The following is an 18,013-nucleotide window of genomic DNA, read 5'->3' as shown; positions in this document are numbered from 1 at the left end:
ATTCATTTAAACCTTCGACTCAAGCTCAAACTAGAGACAACAGCTTTTCTGACTCTTTTAAAAATGTCTTTGATATCCTTCACAGCGCAGGTGAGCAGCTCACACTGGTGTCATCCATCCACAGATGTTGGCATTAGATGAAAGGTTTAAGATTTTTTTTAAAAATTATAATTTACTGAAAATCGGGATGTTTCTCAAAACCATAAATCTAGATTTCCTTTGACTACGAGATCTTCAAATTTCTAAACCAGGGGTTAGACGTGTGGGGTGCTGCCCCCTGGTGGGCCGTGAGGGTGTTGCGGGGGGAGAAGAGTAGTGTCTCTTGGCTTGTGACATTCTTAAGTTTGGGAATGAGTGATCTAAACTCATTTTCACAGAAGTCCATATTAAAAAAATCCAAAAACAGTTTCAGATGAAGGGCCAAATGACTGATACACCATGCTGCTGTTGCACTCTCTTCTTTTTCCTTTTCTGTGTTTCTCCATATGATGAAGGCCTCAGAGCAGCTCTGTTTGGATGTTGCTGCCCAGCAGCATCAGTGTAATGCGGGTGACTATAGACAAAACCCTTGGACGACACCTCTATAGTCTCTACTTCTGATTTTAAGCTCCAGCTTTTTCTTTAAGAGCTTTTCGACATCAATTGCATTAAGCTCTCTGCACTTCCTGAGCTTCATCTGATCTGTTCTTGTCACCGTGTGTAGTTCACTTTAGCGTCAGGTCTAACAGGCACAAGATCTGTTCGATTATTCATGCAGAACTTCATGAAACTGTCAAATGTCTCAGCAGGTTCATTGTCTCTCACGACAGGCTTCAGGAAATTATATAAATATTGAAAGCCTCAACTTTACTCCTCCAAACATACCTCTTCTCATTGTGATTAAAAAACAAAACAAACCCTCAATACTCTGATCTTGTATGACCATAAAATTCTTCTTCAGGAGGTATTTGGCTCCTCCATGTGGGCAGCTGCTCCCATGATGAGTGTATGTCAACTTCTGACTACACCTGTACACATCTGTAAGTGGTTTTATGTTTGATCCTAATTTGCAACCAAGTCTATTTACAGGCCATTTATCAGCAAGAATATTAAATCAGTAGAACTTTACTTTGATCAGAAACACAAACTAAAGTGATTTAATGTCTCCTTGATTAGGTTACAGGACAAAATCCTGAATATGGAGTAACATTTAATGTTTGAACAAATCAAGTTTAAAGTTTTGAGTAACTAAAGTTTCGAATTAAGAGCTCGAGTAACTAGCTGGCACTCATCCACAACACACTGAAAGCATTAAAAGCTATGAACTAATGAGACTAATGACTGTAACGGCTCTGAAGTGGGCAGAGAAAAAGAAAGTTGACACCCTTTATCTCTAACTGGGTCTGAGTTTGTCAAACCTGCGAACACAAAGAAAGCCTGGATATGCTGAACTGGCATTGCAGTACACCCATCATGACCTCTGACCCCAGAGTCAGGTGTGACTACAGGATTCTTTAGAAAGCACTGATCCGTTACTGATGACACAATGTTGCAAAAACAGTTCACATCCATTAAAAACTGAAGCACAAAAGAGAGAAAGTTTTGAGTCTTTTTATTGATCTCCTTCAGCGCAGGATGTAGAGATGATTGAAAAGGTGTCTGCTTTTCCCATCAGTAACAACACTGGTGATTATAATTCGAGGAATCATTTGGATCAAACGGGAAAGGGGCCAAACAGGAGACATTAGTCTATAAAGAAAAAGGTGCAACTGGGCGCTTCAAACACAGAGGTGACTGAAAAACCAAAGTAATATATTCTGATGACAAATAATCACCCTCTAACCATAGGCACATGTGTAAAACCAGTGAAACAAGTCTTAACCAGCAATGATTGGAGTTAAAATGTCCTTTCAGTTATGTCATCCACTTCCAGGAGGTGCCTACGGATAAACAGCAACGAGTGGGGTAAAAAGAAAAAAGAAATAAAACACCACACAAGTTGCTTCTCCATTAAATGTTTACAGGGAGTTTGAAGCATCACACACACAAAGCTGGAGAAACCTTCCAACTTTGATGACAGTAAATATGGGGGCATAACGATGTTAGACATTTGGGCAAATCAGCCACGATACCAAAAAATAATCATCTCATGTGTGGCTTCAGGCTTACAGCTTCTCCACGCGAGCGGACATCAAGCATTTTCCGTTTAAAGACTCTTTAGCATCATAGTGTTAAAACATAATACACTTGAAATAGCTTGTCCTTTCAGTGGCTGTACCAGTGAGCTCGCACTTAATGACGAACCCCTCTTCACTTAACAGCAGCACGTCATCATCACCCCCCCACCCACCCCAATCTAAACCTGCTGTTTCACCATAAGATCAACTCAATCTCTGACATTTTAATACCTTTTATATTTTATGTAGGCAGCATCTTTCTGGTGCCTACAGCTGACTTTAACAAAGGTGGGGCAGCTACTGTGGGGAAAAAAAAGAAAAGAAAAAAGAAAAGGGTTGACTTCTCTCTCAGCTGGCACAGGAGTTAAAAACACCTGCAAATAAAACCTGGTATGCGCATAACAAACTGTACAAAGCTGCTGCTGCTTCAGTTACAGAACACAAAAACAAAAATGAGCATATTTACAAATGTACAAAGGGAGAAACCATCGTCATCACAAACAGTTCACCAGGAAATGACTTCAGGTCACAGAATCAGCAGCCATCAGCTGACTGCCAGGGCGGTAGCACGTTGGGAGAGTGTCAGAGATCGGGGTGCGCAAAGCTGAGGTGAAGCCGCCGAACCTGCAGTGAGGAAGATGAGGAGCGGGCAGGACTCCTGGGTGAGATGCTGGTTCAAAAACAGAATAAGGGGTTTTAGCCCCGTCCATTCCTCCCCTCGCTCCAGGCTCTCCTGCTCATCTTCACACGCCGTTCGCACTGATCTTGCTCTTCTGGGTTCCTTCTATTGCCGCTTTGGCCTGTGGAAAAGATTGGAAGAGTGTTTAAACATTATCATCTCCTACTGAACATGTATCAAGACAAAACAAATTTCTTCTTAACGCTGTTAATAAGTCTGCAGTGACCCAAGAAATACAATGGACACAGTGACGTTGTTGCCTGGGTCAAACGAGTTGCAGCATGGTGCCCAGACACTGAGAAAACACGGCAAACACATTGAAGAATATGCAATTCTGAAGAATTTACGGCCATGAGCTGTCGGTAGATAAAGAAGCCCATACACCTAGACCTGTGGCTTGACTTGGCCTTTTACACACTAGCCGTGAATGTATTAACAATCCATAAAGAGCGGAAGATGTTTGCAGGAAAGAGGTAAAAAGATGTCTGCTTCTTTGTGTATTTGGAGCCCATGATTTGTGTGATCTTCCAAATGTAGAAAAAAATATTTTTAAAACATCTGCACAAAAAAAAATCCCAATAATACACCCAAATAACAGTGCATTTCTTTAACTTCAGTGTCTAAAATGTCAAAACTTAAGGCACAAATCCAATCTCCCCTTAGGTATGTTCTTATGGTTTCCCACACTAATGCTATTTTTAGACTGCCTCAGGATGTTACAGTAAACCTTCCTGTTGGCCGTCTCACTCTGGGGGTCAGGGTGAGCAAACGGTGCTCTGCACAACTGAAAGTTGAGAGAAAAAGCTCATCACCTGACATCACTCACACCTTGCACAAACTGCAGCACAGTACAATCTCTCTGGAGCTTAAAGAACACCTCGAATCAGCAGCCAGGAGTGAATAGTTCACCACTAATCAGCTCTGAAAGCGCTCAGTTAGGCCCAGACTTTGCAAAGGCATCATTAACATATTTCACTGATTTATCATGACGGATAAAAATGATTTCACGTCTTTAAAACATAAATAAACAAAGGAGAAATCAAACGACCAGGACTCATGGCAGTCATTAACATTTGAAATTAGACTCGTTTGAAAGATGCTAAAAATAAGATGAAAAAAAATCCGTACAAGGAATCTTAAAATGTCTTTACACATCTTGGGAGGACTGACTTTAAAAGATAAATGTGACTGTGTGACAGTCACAGGTCGTTTTCAGATATTTTTAACCCTCACGGATTAATTTATTATTCTGTGTCTATGTTTTATTCTGCTTTCAGTGATTACCTAAAAGATTTATCATAAGAGCACGTCAATCGCATGTTCAGGTCAGTGTGACAGACGAATGAGACCAAAGTGGGAAGAAATTACTGGAAACCATTCAGGTTTCTGTGGACACTCACCTGAAGGACTTCAGCAGGAGTCAGAGGTTTGTCTGACACGGCTGGAGCTTTGTCTCTCACTTCCTCTGCCTAAAAGTCGATAGAGGAGAAGAAAAATATGATAAATATATCATTAGAGAATAATAATGGATACAACTGACTGGCTTTATGTCCTGTGTTGGGAGGTATAAATGACGATTAGTAATTTATTTTGTCCCTTATATCTCAGAAAATATCCATGCACTCAAGTATGCCTAAAAATGGGCAGCAGAGCTCCTCCAGCATGAAAATAAAGTTTTGGTCTTGAGGAGGAAATCTCTGCAGACCTGCAGCTTTGGCCCAATTTCCTGTGTCATAAATACAGTTCATCTGATCTCGTGCTCATGTGTGTTGTTGGGGTTCAGTGTTTGGTTTTGTTAGGCGTGCACTGACCGGTCTGTCTTTGATGATGAGTGCAGGGTCTGCCAACCTGTCGCTGCTGACTGGGACTGTATTTGCTACTGGGTTTTCCTCTGGAGTAACACCAACCTTCTGCAGACCAACCAACAAATATGAGGTGAGAAGAACACATCTAAAATCATAAACTGCTCTGGTTTAATTTGATTATCATTCTCTTTCTCAGATGTGCTCTATTTCACATTCAAAATCTGTTTTTATATTTCCAGCTTTTTACTTTCTACTCTGTTCTTTTGGTTGTATTTAAAACAGTTTTTATTTCCATCATGATTAGCAAAGACGATCCTGTTTTGTTTTTTTTTTTAAACAGCTGGAGTGTTAAGCGTTGTGCAGCTTTCTCTGGCCGACTGATAGGTCAGTGAATTAAGTTGTAGGATTTTAAATTGTCTGCAAAGGACGAACCTCGATCTTAGGAACAGGCGGGATGACGTGGGGTTTGGGTTTGAGGTCTGTCAGGTACATGGCTCTGGAGAGCAGCAGCAGCGATGGAGGAACGTTCTCATTCAGGTGCAGGTCCAGCCACTAGATGAGAGAAAAACATTTATGAAACGAGATTACTGGAAAGGTATAAAAGGTTTGCTTTTGATTAAAAGGTTTTTTCTAATTAGCTCTGATATTTGGATCAGACGTCGACCTGATCCTGACTTTAAGAACTGGATGGAAAAATCGGTGGTGGTGAGATTGTCTCATTAATTTAGATCTGTGTTGTTGTAAACACCAATAACTTTTTTATTTATTTTATTCTGTTATTTCCTCATTTTCCTTTATTATTTTTCCAATTAAAACCCATTCAGTGCATTTATATTCTTGGATGCCTGTATTTGTAAGGATTTATTTTGCAAAGTTGGCAAACCTGCTAATATTAGTCTCAACAGGCTGAAAAGCAGATCCAATAACTGGACCAATAGCTTGCCATCATGTCCTACAGTACTCCTCATTTTTCTCCAAGATGAACTTGTCTTCAAGAGCAAATCTGAACCATTTTGCTCCAGCTGACCTCAAACAGCGGTGTCTGTGGGCGACTCCCAACTGAACGCTTAAAGAAAACACGTTAAAAACCGGCTGCTCACCTGCTGCATCTGCTCACGAAGCTGATCTGTAGTAAGACCGAGAGACCTCATCCCACGAATGCGGCACGCTGCCTGCAACTCTGACACACTCATGGCCGCCACACCCTCGGCTGCAATCATCTGTGAAGGGATGAAAGAGGAAGTGAAAAACTGAAGCATGAGAAAAGTTACTCTTTAGCTTGATCAACGTATGTCTAGCAGCTGTGTACATATGCAGCACAGTAAAAAGAGGATATATTTGGTGTTTCAGAACTTTCTACCTTAAAAGGAAACATTGTAGTAAAACTGATCTGAAACAAGTCAAGTCAGAGACATTTATTACAGATTTACTTCTTGTTAAAGATGTACTATTTTTATGTGCAGTAACATCAGACACTAAGTAAAGCAGGAAGGAAGAGAAAGGGATAATCTGATCATAACTGGCAGATGATTAAACCCAGCCTGTGATGTCACCTGAGATGATTAATGGTTGTTTAGTTTTACAGCCTTTGTGTATCTCTCCTAGTCACAGCTGTAAACTTGTGGTAACGAGCTTTCAGTCTCACCTCATCGTCCGACTTGATGGCTCTGAGTTTCATCATCAGCTGAAAGCGCAGCAAGTTGTTGGTGCCAATAGGCTGCAGCTCCAACAGTTTGCACAGAGCCACCAGCTGGGGGCGCTCCAGGTGCTCCAGCGTCAGCTCGTCCTCAAACAGCTTGGAGAAGCGGACAATGTCCTTCGTTTGGGGTTGCTCTCCTGTGCCCCGAACCTGAAATGGAAAGTTACGGACGCATTACTATAGTAAAGCTTCTTCAGTCATCCCTCAAACACGTGACAGCGGATCAGTAACAACGTTAGAGCAACGAGTTTGCTGTCATTCACCTCCTGAACGTATTTGGAGAAGCGCTGCGCCTCATCGTCCGACTTTGCTTTATTCCTTCGAGCCATCTCAGCGATCGTCTCCTGCAGAAACTTAGCCAGCTCCAGCTTCGCAGCCAGACCTTTCTTCTGCTTCTCCTCCTGCAGGATGACAACAATTGTTTAAAAATGCAAGGCAACAAGCAAAGAGAGGCTAAAGAAACTATGTCCTTAAAGTTTAGAGAGGAAAACATTTTGGGGAAGAGATCAGAGTGATGCGACAAGATCATCTGAGAAGGGGGGGAAAACAAAACAAAACACAGTCTCTGATTGATTATGTTTAGCTGCATTTAACACCCATTATATATATTATACGGAAACCATAGAGCTTTTTATGGGAAACTAATTTATGCTTCAGTATAGGTATCAGGAAGAATGTTTAGGATAAGAAGCTTTTACAGCTCAATAAAAAGGAAGCCCACATTTTCCCTTTGACAGCATTTTGCTTACTGCAAATAATAAAATGTATATCACAGTAAGTTGAGTTTACATTTGGCTTGGACTTTCCCTGACATTGCTTTTAACGCTGTTTTACTCTTTTCTTTAATTGTTATTATTGTTAACTAAGTTTCAGAGAGCAGACACCTCCAAGCTGCCTAGCAGCATGACAACATATCTCTGAATCATTCAGCTGTGCTCCAGAACAACCACGCAGGATCAGAGATAACAGGGCGCACACAACAGAAACTTTCAGTGCGTGAGGGAAGACGGCGTTTAACACATCAGAAATGATGATGCAGTTTAAGAAAGACCGATATCAGAACAGGTCATAGGAATAGTTACAGTTGTTGACAGATGCACCTACTTAACACATAAAAAGTTAAAAGGTTGTCTGCTGACAACATGTTAAAAAACAAAACATTTAGAGTTTACATTGTGCTTATAAATGCCAGACACGTGTCTCAGAGTAAACTATCAAGATTAGATCAAGTAAGCAGCCTGCTGGAGTCACGTCTGAAAGGTTATATAATCCCAATGAACCCTATTATAAGTTCACTCAGGCAGCAGAGTGTGTGTATGGGTATGTGTGTGTGTGCATGCCTTTTTGGTCTCCGTCTCAAAGGTGGAGGGCAACATCTCTGGGAACAGTTTGAGGAAGACGGGAAGAAGGAACTCCATGAAGGGGACGATGATAAACACCATGAAGGGCACCAGACGGAAGAGGTCAGCACAGGTCCTCATCAGCTGCAACAAACAGAAACAGTGCAAGACAACAGTATTTATGCTGTGGTGCTGCTGACTGTGGGTCCTTCCACAGCAGAGGTAGAAGAGGGACAGCCATGGACGAGGGGTCCTATAAAAGCACAGATCAAAGTTTACAGTTTAACTGTCAGGGATGCACCAATATGATATTTGTCTGACAGAGACCGAGGGTACGTCCAGAGGTACACTTTAACCATAACAGTGAAGAAATGCTGGCCAATCAAAAGCCCACAAATGATAATACAGCACACAGTCTGAAATCAAAAGTAAAAGGAGATAAAGGTACACACCTTTGACATCGTTTCTGTGTAAACACAGAAAATGAATTTTAAAATGCATTTCAAGATGCACAGAGGTTTAACAAAATACCTGCATACGTGTGGACGTAGCCCATGCATCTGTGATAAGGTGCAAATTTATGGGTGCTATCTACTTTCTCTTCCATGCTCAACTGTGGCTGGTGATGCAGCAGAACTAGTTCACGAGTTGCTATGCCAGGAAGAATAAGGACCGCCAGCTGCAGTTCAAGATGGAGGACGTGTGACCATGGCTGTTTCCCCAGCTTCACCAACAATAACTGTACCTGAAGCGCTACACATGTCATCAGGAAAAGTAAACCAACTGACAGTTTCTGTCAAATATTGATGTAGACTTGCTGGCACTGTGAGGACATAAACGGCCCTCAGCTTGTCAGTCAAACTGGCTATTTCCATTATCATACATACATATACACACACACACACACACCGGTCAGCGATTCTCTGCGCGATCAACCTCTCATATGTTTAAGCTTGCTGCGGGAGATTTCACTTGTCATGTTTGCATAGTAAGCTAACGATTGATAAGACGATGTCAGAGGAATTGGTGCGCAAATTATCATCACTCACCAATCAGTGCTGTCGCTCTCTATACACAGTTCGCGCGATTGCAAAGTGAAAGCAAAAAACAAGCGCAAATTAAAACGTGATTTCAATATGTCACATATTGACAGTGGCTCATCGACGCCAATGACATAATTACCCAGCTACATTTCCGAAAGAATGCAAAAGCATTGACATATTGTAGCGGGTCAGGGCTGTTCGGGGTTCTGTTTGTAGTTATGGTTTGTGTACGTTGCCATGGTGACGGGTGACGCCCTCTCGCTGCGACAGTGTGTCCTTCCGGGGTCAGAGGGCGCCCTGTGTGTTGTTGTTGCTGTGCTGTTGCTGCGCTGAGCAGTTAGCTAGCGGCAGTGTTCTTCTGCAGATGTCAATAAACGGCTGTGCTCCCTGGCTAGCTCACGGGAAGCAAGACCAAACGATACCTCCGTCTCCTCCTTGTCTGAGCTCGCCACATTGGTGTCAGAAGTGGGATAGCTCACCCTCGCTGTAATGGAGAGAGACATTCAGAGGCTGGAGCAAGCTGTCGAGGAGAACAATCCCCGCTTGGGAAACTGGCGATTGAAGAGAGAGGGTGTGAGTGGCCATGCAAGTCCCCCGACGGGTCCCGATAGCGCGAGCGCACCGCGGCGGCGGCCCGTCGCGACACATGCTAGGGCAATGCTTCATGGGTTACCTCTGTCGACCCACACGCCGAGCCCCCAACCGTAGCAGTCATTCCTACCACGCCAGTTAAGGCACCTGGATATTTGCAGGACTTTGTGTGGGGTAATGGGGTCGTCGGGGACGACTGACCCCTTAGGTGGGGGCTATGTATCGGGTCAGGGCTGTTTGGGGTTCTGTTTGTACAGTTATGTTTTGTTTATGTTGCCATAGTGACGGGTGACGCCCTCTCGCTGCTGCGGTGTGTCCTTCCGGGGTCAGAGGGCGCCCTATGTGTTGTTGTTGTTGCTGTGCTGTTGCCGCGCTGAGCAGTTAGCTAGCAGCAGTGTTCTTCTGCAGATGTCAATAAACGGCTGTGCTCCCTGGCTAGCTCACGGGAAGCAAGACCAAACGATACCTCCGTCTCCTCCTTGTCTGAGCTCGCCACATTGGTGTCAGAAGTGGGATAGCTCACCCTCGCTGTAATGGAGAGAGACATTCAGAGGCTGGAGCAAGCTGTCGAGGAGAACAATCCCCGCTTGGGAAACTGGCGATTGAAGAGAGAGGGTGTGAGTGGCCATGCAAGTCCCCCGACGGGTCCCGATAGCGCGAGCGCACCGCGGCGGCGGCCCGTCGCGACACATGCTAGGGCAATGCTTCATGGGTTACCTCTGTCGACCCACACGCCGAGCCCCCAACCGTAGCAGTCATTCCTACCACGCCAGTTAAGGCACCTGGATATTTGCAGGACTTTGTGTGGGGTAATGGGGTCGTCGGGGACGACTGACCCCTTAGGTGGGGGCTATGTATCGGGTCAGGGCTGTTTGGGGTTCTGTTTGTACAGTTATGTTTTGTTTATGTTGCCATAGTGACGGGTGACGCCCTCTCGCTGCTGCGGTGTGTCCTTCCGGGGTCAGAGGGCGCCCTATGTGTTGTTGTTGTTGCTGTGCTGTTGCCGCGCTGAGCAGTTAGCTAGCAGCAGTGTTCTTCTGCAGATGTCAATAAACGGCTGTGCTCCCTGGCTAGCTCACGGGAAGCAAGACCAAACGATACCTCCGTCTCCTCCTTGTCTGAGCTCGCGAAAATATATTTTTCCTTCCTACAAAGCCCGACTGGAAAAATCGCTAGCCCCGGGACGTCGGGCTAGCGACTTTGCAAGCCCTGTATCTGATTGAGGAATCACTCATCTGTGGGAAAGAGTTTATTACAGAGAAATGGCTCTTTCCAAAATAAAAGCTATACTATACGCTTCTTCTGGGCTATATTCTCAGCAGCATATTGTAGCGGGTCAGGGCTGTGTTTGTACAGTTATGTTTTTTTTTATGTTGCCATAGTGACGGGTGACGCCCTCTCGCTGCGACAGTGTGTCCTTCCGGGGTCAGAGGGCGCCCTGTGTGTTGTTGTGCAGTTGCCGCGCTGAGCAGTTAGCTAGCGGCAGTGTTAATAAACGGCTGTGCTCCCTGGCTAGCTCACGGGAAGCAATACCAAACGACACCTCCGTCTCCTCCTTGTCTGAGCTCGCCACATTGGTGTCAGAAGTGTGATGATGGTGGCACCCCATGTTCTGACCCGAGTGACTTTTCCCCCGCCGGTCGTGACCGGCCAGTGCGCCAAAAGAAGGCACCTGGACATTTGCAGGACTTTGTGTGGGGTAATGGGGTCGTCGGGGACGACTGACCCCTTAGGTGGGGGCTATGTAGCGGGTCAGGGCTGTTTGGGCTTCTGTTTGTACAGTTATGTTTTGTTTATGTTGCCATAGTGACGGGTGACGCCCTCTCGCTGCGGCGGTGTGTCCTTCCGGGGTCAGAGGGCGCCCTGTGTGTTGTTGTTGCTGTGCGGTTGCCGCGCTGAGCAGTTAGCTAGCGGCAGTGTTCTTCTGCAGATGTCAATAAACGGCTGTGCTCCCTGGCTAGCTCACGGGAAGCAAGACCAAACGACACCTCTGTCTCCACCTTGTCTGAGCTCGCCACAATATTAAATATATCAGGTCCCCATAAGGAGAATCATGTGCTAACGGCTGTCTAAATGAGTCGGGTAAAGTTTGTAGCATGCATGCTTGTTGTTTTTGTCTGCTTCCACTTGTCTTTGCACTAGGATGACGTCGGTGTAAATGTGCAGTCATATTCGTTGTGTTCCCACTAGTGCTGTCAGCGTTAATCTCGTTGAAATGACGTTAACGCCACAACACGGCAAATCTCCGTTAACGAGCTACCCCTGATCGCCCCTTGCGTGGGGCGTTAGTGAGCTAACTGCGCTAACACACTAGTTCCCACCCATGTGATTGAGCATTGCGTGGCACATCCAACATACTGTTTTACTTTAGTCCATGATGCGCTTACCTTCAGGGTCATATGTCACATGAAAACCAAAATAATTCCAAACGCCAGATCTGAATGAGGGTGGGGGAGGTTCAATTTGCCATGTTGCAAGGAGAGCTTAACTTCTGTCTCGCTAGCTTGCCCTGCGCTCTTCCTTCTGACGATGCTGTCTGTGTTGAGCGCTGTGTGTGTGTGTGTGTGTATGTATGTATATGTATATATATATATATATATATATATATATATATGAGAGAGAGACAGAGATACATAGATTGATAGATTCCTGTATAATATATGTGATCACAACTGTACCTTCTTGGTTGCTAAAATAGTTTGGTCATTAGAGGTATAATAACATGACAAGCTGTGAAATCACACGAGTTGTGTATATATTTAGACATTCGGCAGGCGTATAAAACCTCTGTAGTGCTGCTGTTAGGTGAAAACAACCATTAAAAGAAAAAAAAAATATACACTTATTCAGCCTCATAGCTGTAGCACACTAAATGGCTTCAGCTTTAGGAGTAAATAGGCGTGTACAGGTTCTTGATAAAATACAGACCGTGATATTTCTCTGAATCCCAAAACACCAACTACACTGGGGATTAGTGTTTAAACAGTCAATCCTTAACGCACAGCAGGTCAGGCAGTCAGAGACAGGACATATTTAATGGCAGGATTTCATGCCACAGATTATATTTAACGTCATTCAGGATTTTCAGAGTCACTGAACAAAGACTGTAAAACCTCACATCCATCGTCCTCAGCTCCTTCTGACACAAAGCCAGTGAGCTGGGTGTGAAATGAATCTCAGTAAAAGGACAGAAAGGGTGGTGGTGGAAGGGGATTGGATGACTCAAGCTGAGTGTTTGAAAATGAGTAGAAACCAGACAAACTACTGCTGCACCCAGACTGCAGCCTATTACAGCACATCACAGCAGGATAAACACAACAGCCTGCAAATTATGCAGGACAGAGCTGTGGAAAGATGGCTTCAAAGCTGTGAGATGGAAACTAAACGTAAGCATTTTCAAAAAACAAAAACTAAACTCACGCTACAATCCTGAAAACCCTAAAGACTAAAATTAGTCAGACTAATCCAACATTTAAGCTCCCTTACCCTTCTCCTCTCCCTGCGTGTGAGCACTTGTCCATGCAGCAGCCTCCACACCATCCTGCCAGCAATCTTGGTGTCGATACCGAGTAACCGGAAGCCGTTGTAGTAATGCTTCAACTCATCCACGAACCTCTGATACAGAGACTTCTTCACGAGTGCCTTGTCCTTAACCGGAGCAACGGTGGCTGTTGGTGCTGGAGGGGCAGCAGATGGAGGTTGGGACTGAGGCGCAGCAGCTGGAGAGTCCTTTTTATCTCCTGAAGAAGCATCGTGAGCAGCAGCAGGTGGTGGTAGTGGTGAAGTCTTAGTGTCCTCCTGCTTTATGTCCTGGAGCCAAACACCTGAGCTGTGTAGGGAGCGAGTGAGGAGGACAGAGCTGTGGCTACGACCAAGGGGGTGGCCACGGAAACAGTGATGGTGACCATAGCGGGAGGACCTGAGTGGGAACGAAGGCGAGACGTGGCAAGGAGGGACTACGTGGAGATAGGCTTTGGAAGACAAGGAGGAGCAGCTGTGCCTCTTGGATAACAAATATGATCCCCTGTTGACAGAGAAAAAACAAAAACTGCTTAGACAATACTTTCCTTAAATGTATGTTTTAGTGACGGATGAGACCATCAATAACACAACGTTATGTTACTGAATACAAACACAGAATAGCTTCTGGTTCAGATTGCTGTAAATGAACTCCTCTGGATTTAAATCAGAGGGGGGGGGGGGGGGGGGGGAGTCAAATATACAGCTAGCAATCCAGAAGTGGACTCAAATTGTCCAACCGGGCCGACCGGATAGCTTTACAATATGTGAATGTTTCAAATTTCAATAAGAGGCTCATTTTATTTGAACTGTGGTGTGGGCACTGACTGCACTACCACACAGGAGATAAAGTTTAGGTCTAAAATCATCTGTCTGTGAAGCTTTAAAACCTCAAAAAGCTCCACTGTGACATTTAAACGATGTTTGTTAAGTTAGTGGGTGATGAATTAAACGTAGATGTTTTCTGAGTGGAACTTTTACTCATAAAAACCAGAAAAAAAATATTTCTGAAAAATAAGGAATTTGTGCAAACATCCCCCACAAAATGACCCATTTTTACTGCTCTTAGACTGGACTCTTATTTTGAAAGTGGGACTGTCGTTAACCAGTAAGGTCAAGCTAATTTTGTGGAAACCTCTGACGTCATTCAGCCATGTCAGACAGACTCTCTATTATTAATTATCCTAAATCTAGTATGTCTGGTTTGAACTAGCAGGATAGTGAAGTCACAACATACAACAAGGTACCCTGGTGAAAACTTGAAAAAAGCTAATGTTTAGAAGAAAAAAAAAAGTCTATTAACCAATTCTATATACTAAGGGGGACGAGGGGAAGTGATCTCAAACTTTACCTTTTATACGACATCGTTTATCAGCTATAAAGCTGTCATTAAACAGCAATTACACCCATAATAATAACAGCCGAACAGAAACTACTTCCAGCTCGCAGAATTGTACACATATCTGCGTTCACATTCACTCTAAAAATATTTGGATGAATCACCACATCACTCGTTCAGCTCCTTCTAGGAAACCTTCATCTGTTTCTGAAAATTTCTTATTGTTTTAGCAACGCTTTCAGAGGGATACTGAATCTTCCGGCAGTCCCTGGAATCCAATGAACCCCCGCAATGAAACACCACTTCCTCCTCCAAACACCATCATTGCTACTATACACACATGAATGCAGAGGCCTTTTCTCACTTCTGTAGGCTTTTGTGTAAGTGTCAAGCACTGTTTGAGGTCACAGTTTACCTCCATATACCTCCAGAAAGAGCCTCTGCTAGCAAATACATATTAATGCAGTTTAAGAATGGACTCTTCACAGTTTGGGGAGCAAACATAAGGTCACAGTTTGCCCCCAGGACACTCCCCCGACCTCAAACAGTGCCTGCTACTAAATGTACATTAGGCACTGCCTGAGGGTAACCACCCTCTGAGAAGCTGTCCTGATGACTACACACCTTCAAGTGCTTTTCAGTTAACAATGGGAACTGTAACCAACTGCATACTTATCTAAGGACCCTTAAAACTCTTGTCTAAGACCTAAACTTATTCAGAGTTCTTGCAGTCCAGACACGAAATCAGTTTATTCTTCCAACAGTTCTCAGAATTATGGAAAAAGTTCATCTGACGCTAATATTAGATGAGGATGTTATCCCCCCCCTCTGGTATGTACGCACATGAAACAGTGGCAACCCATCTTCTTATAGTTATTTATTTATTTATTTTTTAAATGCACACTGTTTACCTGCAGGATGCACAAAAAGTTTACAAACAAACTGACCTGCCCTTTCTGTTCTTGGATCAAGAATGGGTTATATAGTTAACTATATAACTGTATGACTACACTCTCCTGCAACACAGCAGAATGCAACAGAGAGCTGATACTGGCTATCAGTGACACGTGAAGTTATTTTGGTGACACTGACGTTTACACTGAAACAGCACATATGCATTTTTGTTGTTTTTCACAGTAGCTACACATTCAGACCAGAGGACAACTACTTTAGATTAGCCTGAGTTTAGAGTTTTCTGTCTACTTTAATGATGGTCCTGTTGGTGTCTCAAATTCAAATTTTTATTTGTCACGTACAGTCATACACAGTACGATATGTAGTGAAATGCTTGGACAACTGCTCGTGACCTAAAGAAAACAAAAAAGGAAAAGGCTATGAATAAGAAAGGAAATAAATATGAAAAATTAAAAAGGGTAAATTTAACTAGGAAGGAATAAAATATAAATTAAGGTTAAAAATGAAATAACTGTACAACACAAATTAGAATGAAGGGTAAATTTAACTGGGAAGAATAAGATAAAGATAAATATAAATTAAAGTTGAAAATAAAATAACTGTACAACAAAATACACAATATAGAACTATATAAGAATGTATGAAGAAATCTAAATATAAATAAATATATACACAATAACAGCAGCTGTACAAGTATTAACCGGAAATGAAGAATATAGTGACCAGTGTTGTGCAAAACCAAAGTCCAGAAAGTCCAGTGTGTGTGTAAGAACCATATGTGTGGGTCAGTACTGTGTGGTGGTGTGATTGAGAGACCGTATCGCCTGCGGGAAGAAGCTCCTCCTCAGTCTCTCTGTGTTGGTCTTCAGGGAGCGGAATCGCTTTCCTGACCTCAACAGAGAGAACAGTCTGTTGTTGGGATGGCTGAGGTCCTTCACGATCTTCCTGGCCTTGGTCCAGCACCGCCTGCTGTAGATTGAGTGCAGGTCAGGGAGCTCGGAGCGGATGGTGCGCTCAGCTGACCGCACAACCCTCTGTAGAGCTCGTCTGTCCTGCATGGTGCTGTTCCCGAACCAGGTTAAGATGTTTCCCGCCAGGATGCTCTCTATGGTGCACGAGTAAAAGTTCCTGAGCACCTTGGAGGGCAGTTGGAAGTCTCTCAAGCGTCTGAGGTGGTAGAGACGCTGTCGGGCCTTTTTCACCACGGTGTTGATGTGACAGGACCATGACAGGTCCTGCGTGATGTGAACTCCGAGGTATTTGAAGCTGTCCACTCTCTCCACTGGGCACTCGTTGATGACGGGGGTCTGGTAGTTCCTCTCCTGCTTAGTGCTGAAGTCCACTATCAGCTCCTTTGTCTTACTGACGTTTAGAAGGAGGTTGTTCCTCTGGCACCAGTTCTCCAGATTCCTAATCTCCTTCAGGTAGGCCGTCTCGTTGTTATCAGAGATCAGGCCCACCACGACGGTGTCGTCAGCAAACTTGATGATGGTGGTGGAGCTGGTAGTGGCCACACAGTCATATGTGTACAAAGAGTACAGCAGGGGGCTCAGAACACACCCCTGGGGGGCTCCAGTGCTGAGAGTGGTGGAGGCTGAGACAATGTGTGTGTTCTTTACTTTTCCACTAAACCTTAAAAAGTGAAGCATATATTTCCTTCACTATATAAAAAAATGTGTTTCCTTATAAACATGTGTGTCCTTGTGTATTTTTGGCCCTTAAGTAATTTTTTCTGTTGTGGGGTTTCTTTCCCTTACTTTTCGCTTTTGTTTTCCTCATACTTCTTTTTCCTCCTGTAGTTTTTAAAGATTGTCCTCAGGTTTCTGAGTTTGCTCCCTTGTAAGTTAATTTGATTAATTTGAGCGTTTTCTCAAGCAAGTGTAAATATTATCCAGGCTTAAATGTGTTGTTTTAACTCGGTATCAGCATCGATCCTTGTCCAGCACTGGCTCGTGCTCTTTTGTTTACCTGTAGCAGAGCCCAACAACACGCCCCGACTCAGTTTGCTCCAGCTTACACACAATAAGCGAAAGTATTCGAGCAAAAGTAAAAATAAAACTGTTAGGTACTAAAAGTAAAAGAAACCGTGTCCAACTGACTTACCTTGATCTTGTAACTGCGAGGAGCACCTGGTGACTAAAGACTGCCATTGTAGGGGCAGATTACAGTACTCTGTTAAACGGAGAAACAGCGAGGTTAGAGTTCACTCTTATGGGAACAGAAGTGAGACAGAAAACTACTGTAGTGCTAAAACTAACATTAAGACGACGAGACAGCAAATGAGCCCGATATTATGTAACAACAGTTTTAACGTGACTACTCATCTGAGAGGTACCACAGACTTAACTCTACCAGTTTCCCTAAAAAAATAATCTAACCTAACAGAAGACCTTAAGAACTGAACCCAAACCTTACTCCGCCTCTTTTTAAAGGCAGTAATAAAAGGACGTAACTTGATACCAAAACCAGGAGGGGTAAATTCCCAGGGTAAATTTCCGCCAGAGAAACACAGCCCTACGCTAGGCTAGCCGCTTAGCTAAAGTGAGCTAACCGGCTAACATAGTCGGTTAGCTGCGTTAGCTTAGCCGGCCGGTGCTAACTAAATGGCAGCCCACCAACCTCCAGCGTCGATGACCGAGCTATGGCTGCCGTAGCGGACAGGGCGATGTAAGGTTTCTCGGTAGGACGACAATAATATCCATCCACGGCACTCAATCCATGTAGAAGGGAACGATGAAAGTAACGGCCGGTGTAATGATAAACCCATTTACGGTGAGTTTCTCCGTCGAAAGTGCCCTCAGACGCGACAGGCTTGAGCTTCTTTACTGACAGTGTTTGTGCAGCCGTCACAGGCAGCTGCACTGAAATGTCACACCGGACATGCGTAAAGGCTGTGTGAGAAGTGTCAAAGATCGTCTATGCTAGCA

General features: G+C 44.0%; 1 protein-coding gene across 4 annotated transcripts; it reads right to left on the bottom strand.

The window, feature by feature from the left end:
- Nucleotides 1-1,574: 1,574 nt before the first annotated feature.
- letm2 (leucine zipper-EF-hand containing transmembrane protein 2) lies at nucleotides 1,575-18,013 on the bottom strand. 4 transcript variants are annotated; one of them, XM_026187675.1, is made up of 11 exons: nucleotides 17,706-18,013; nucleotides 17,190-17,258; nucleotides 12,800-13,337; nucleotides 7,680-7,823; nucleotides 6,603-6,740; nucleotides 6,286-6,489; nucleotides 5,741-5,860; nucleotides 5,073-5,192; nucleotides 4,647-4,745; nucleotides 4,236-4,304; nucleotides 1,575-2,956 (listed from the first exon to the last, which is right to left on the bottom strand). In XM_026187675.1, exons 2-11 carry the CDS (start codon nucleotides 17,234-17,236, stop codon nucleotides 2,900-2,902), a joined length of 1,536 nt encoding a protein of 511 aa, XP_026043460.1. In that variant the 5' UTR covers nucleotides 17,237-17,258; nucleotides 17,706-18,013; the 3' UTR covers nucleotides 1,575-2,899. The 4 variants fall into 4 exon arrangements, with proteins under 4 accessions (XP_026043460.1, XP_026043463.1, XP_026043461.1 ...); XM_026187678.1 differs by lacking the exons at nucleotides 12,800-13,337; nucleotides 17,190-17,258; nucleotides 17,706-18,013 and adding an exon at nucleotides 9,837-10,151; XM_026187676.1 differs by lacking the exons at nucleotides 12,800-13,337; nucleotides 17,190-17,258; nucleotides 17,706-18,013 and adding an exon at nucleotides 9,396-9,516.

The sequence above is a fragment of the Astatotilapia calliptera genome, chromosome 12, assembly GCF_900246225.1.
Source record: "Astatotilapia calliptera chromosome 12, fAstCal1.2, whole genome shotgun sequence".
Classification (NCBI taxonomy): domain Eukaryota; kingdom Metazoa; phylum Chordata; class Actinopteri; order Cichliformes; family Cichlidae; genus Astatotilapia; species Astatotilapia calliptera.
Note: the sequence above shows the minus strand (reverse complement) of the source record. Positions and strands in the feature narration are given on the sequence as shown.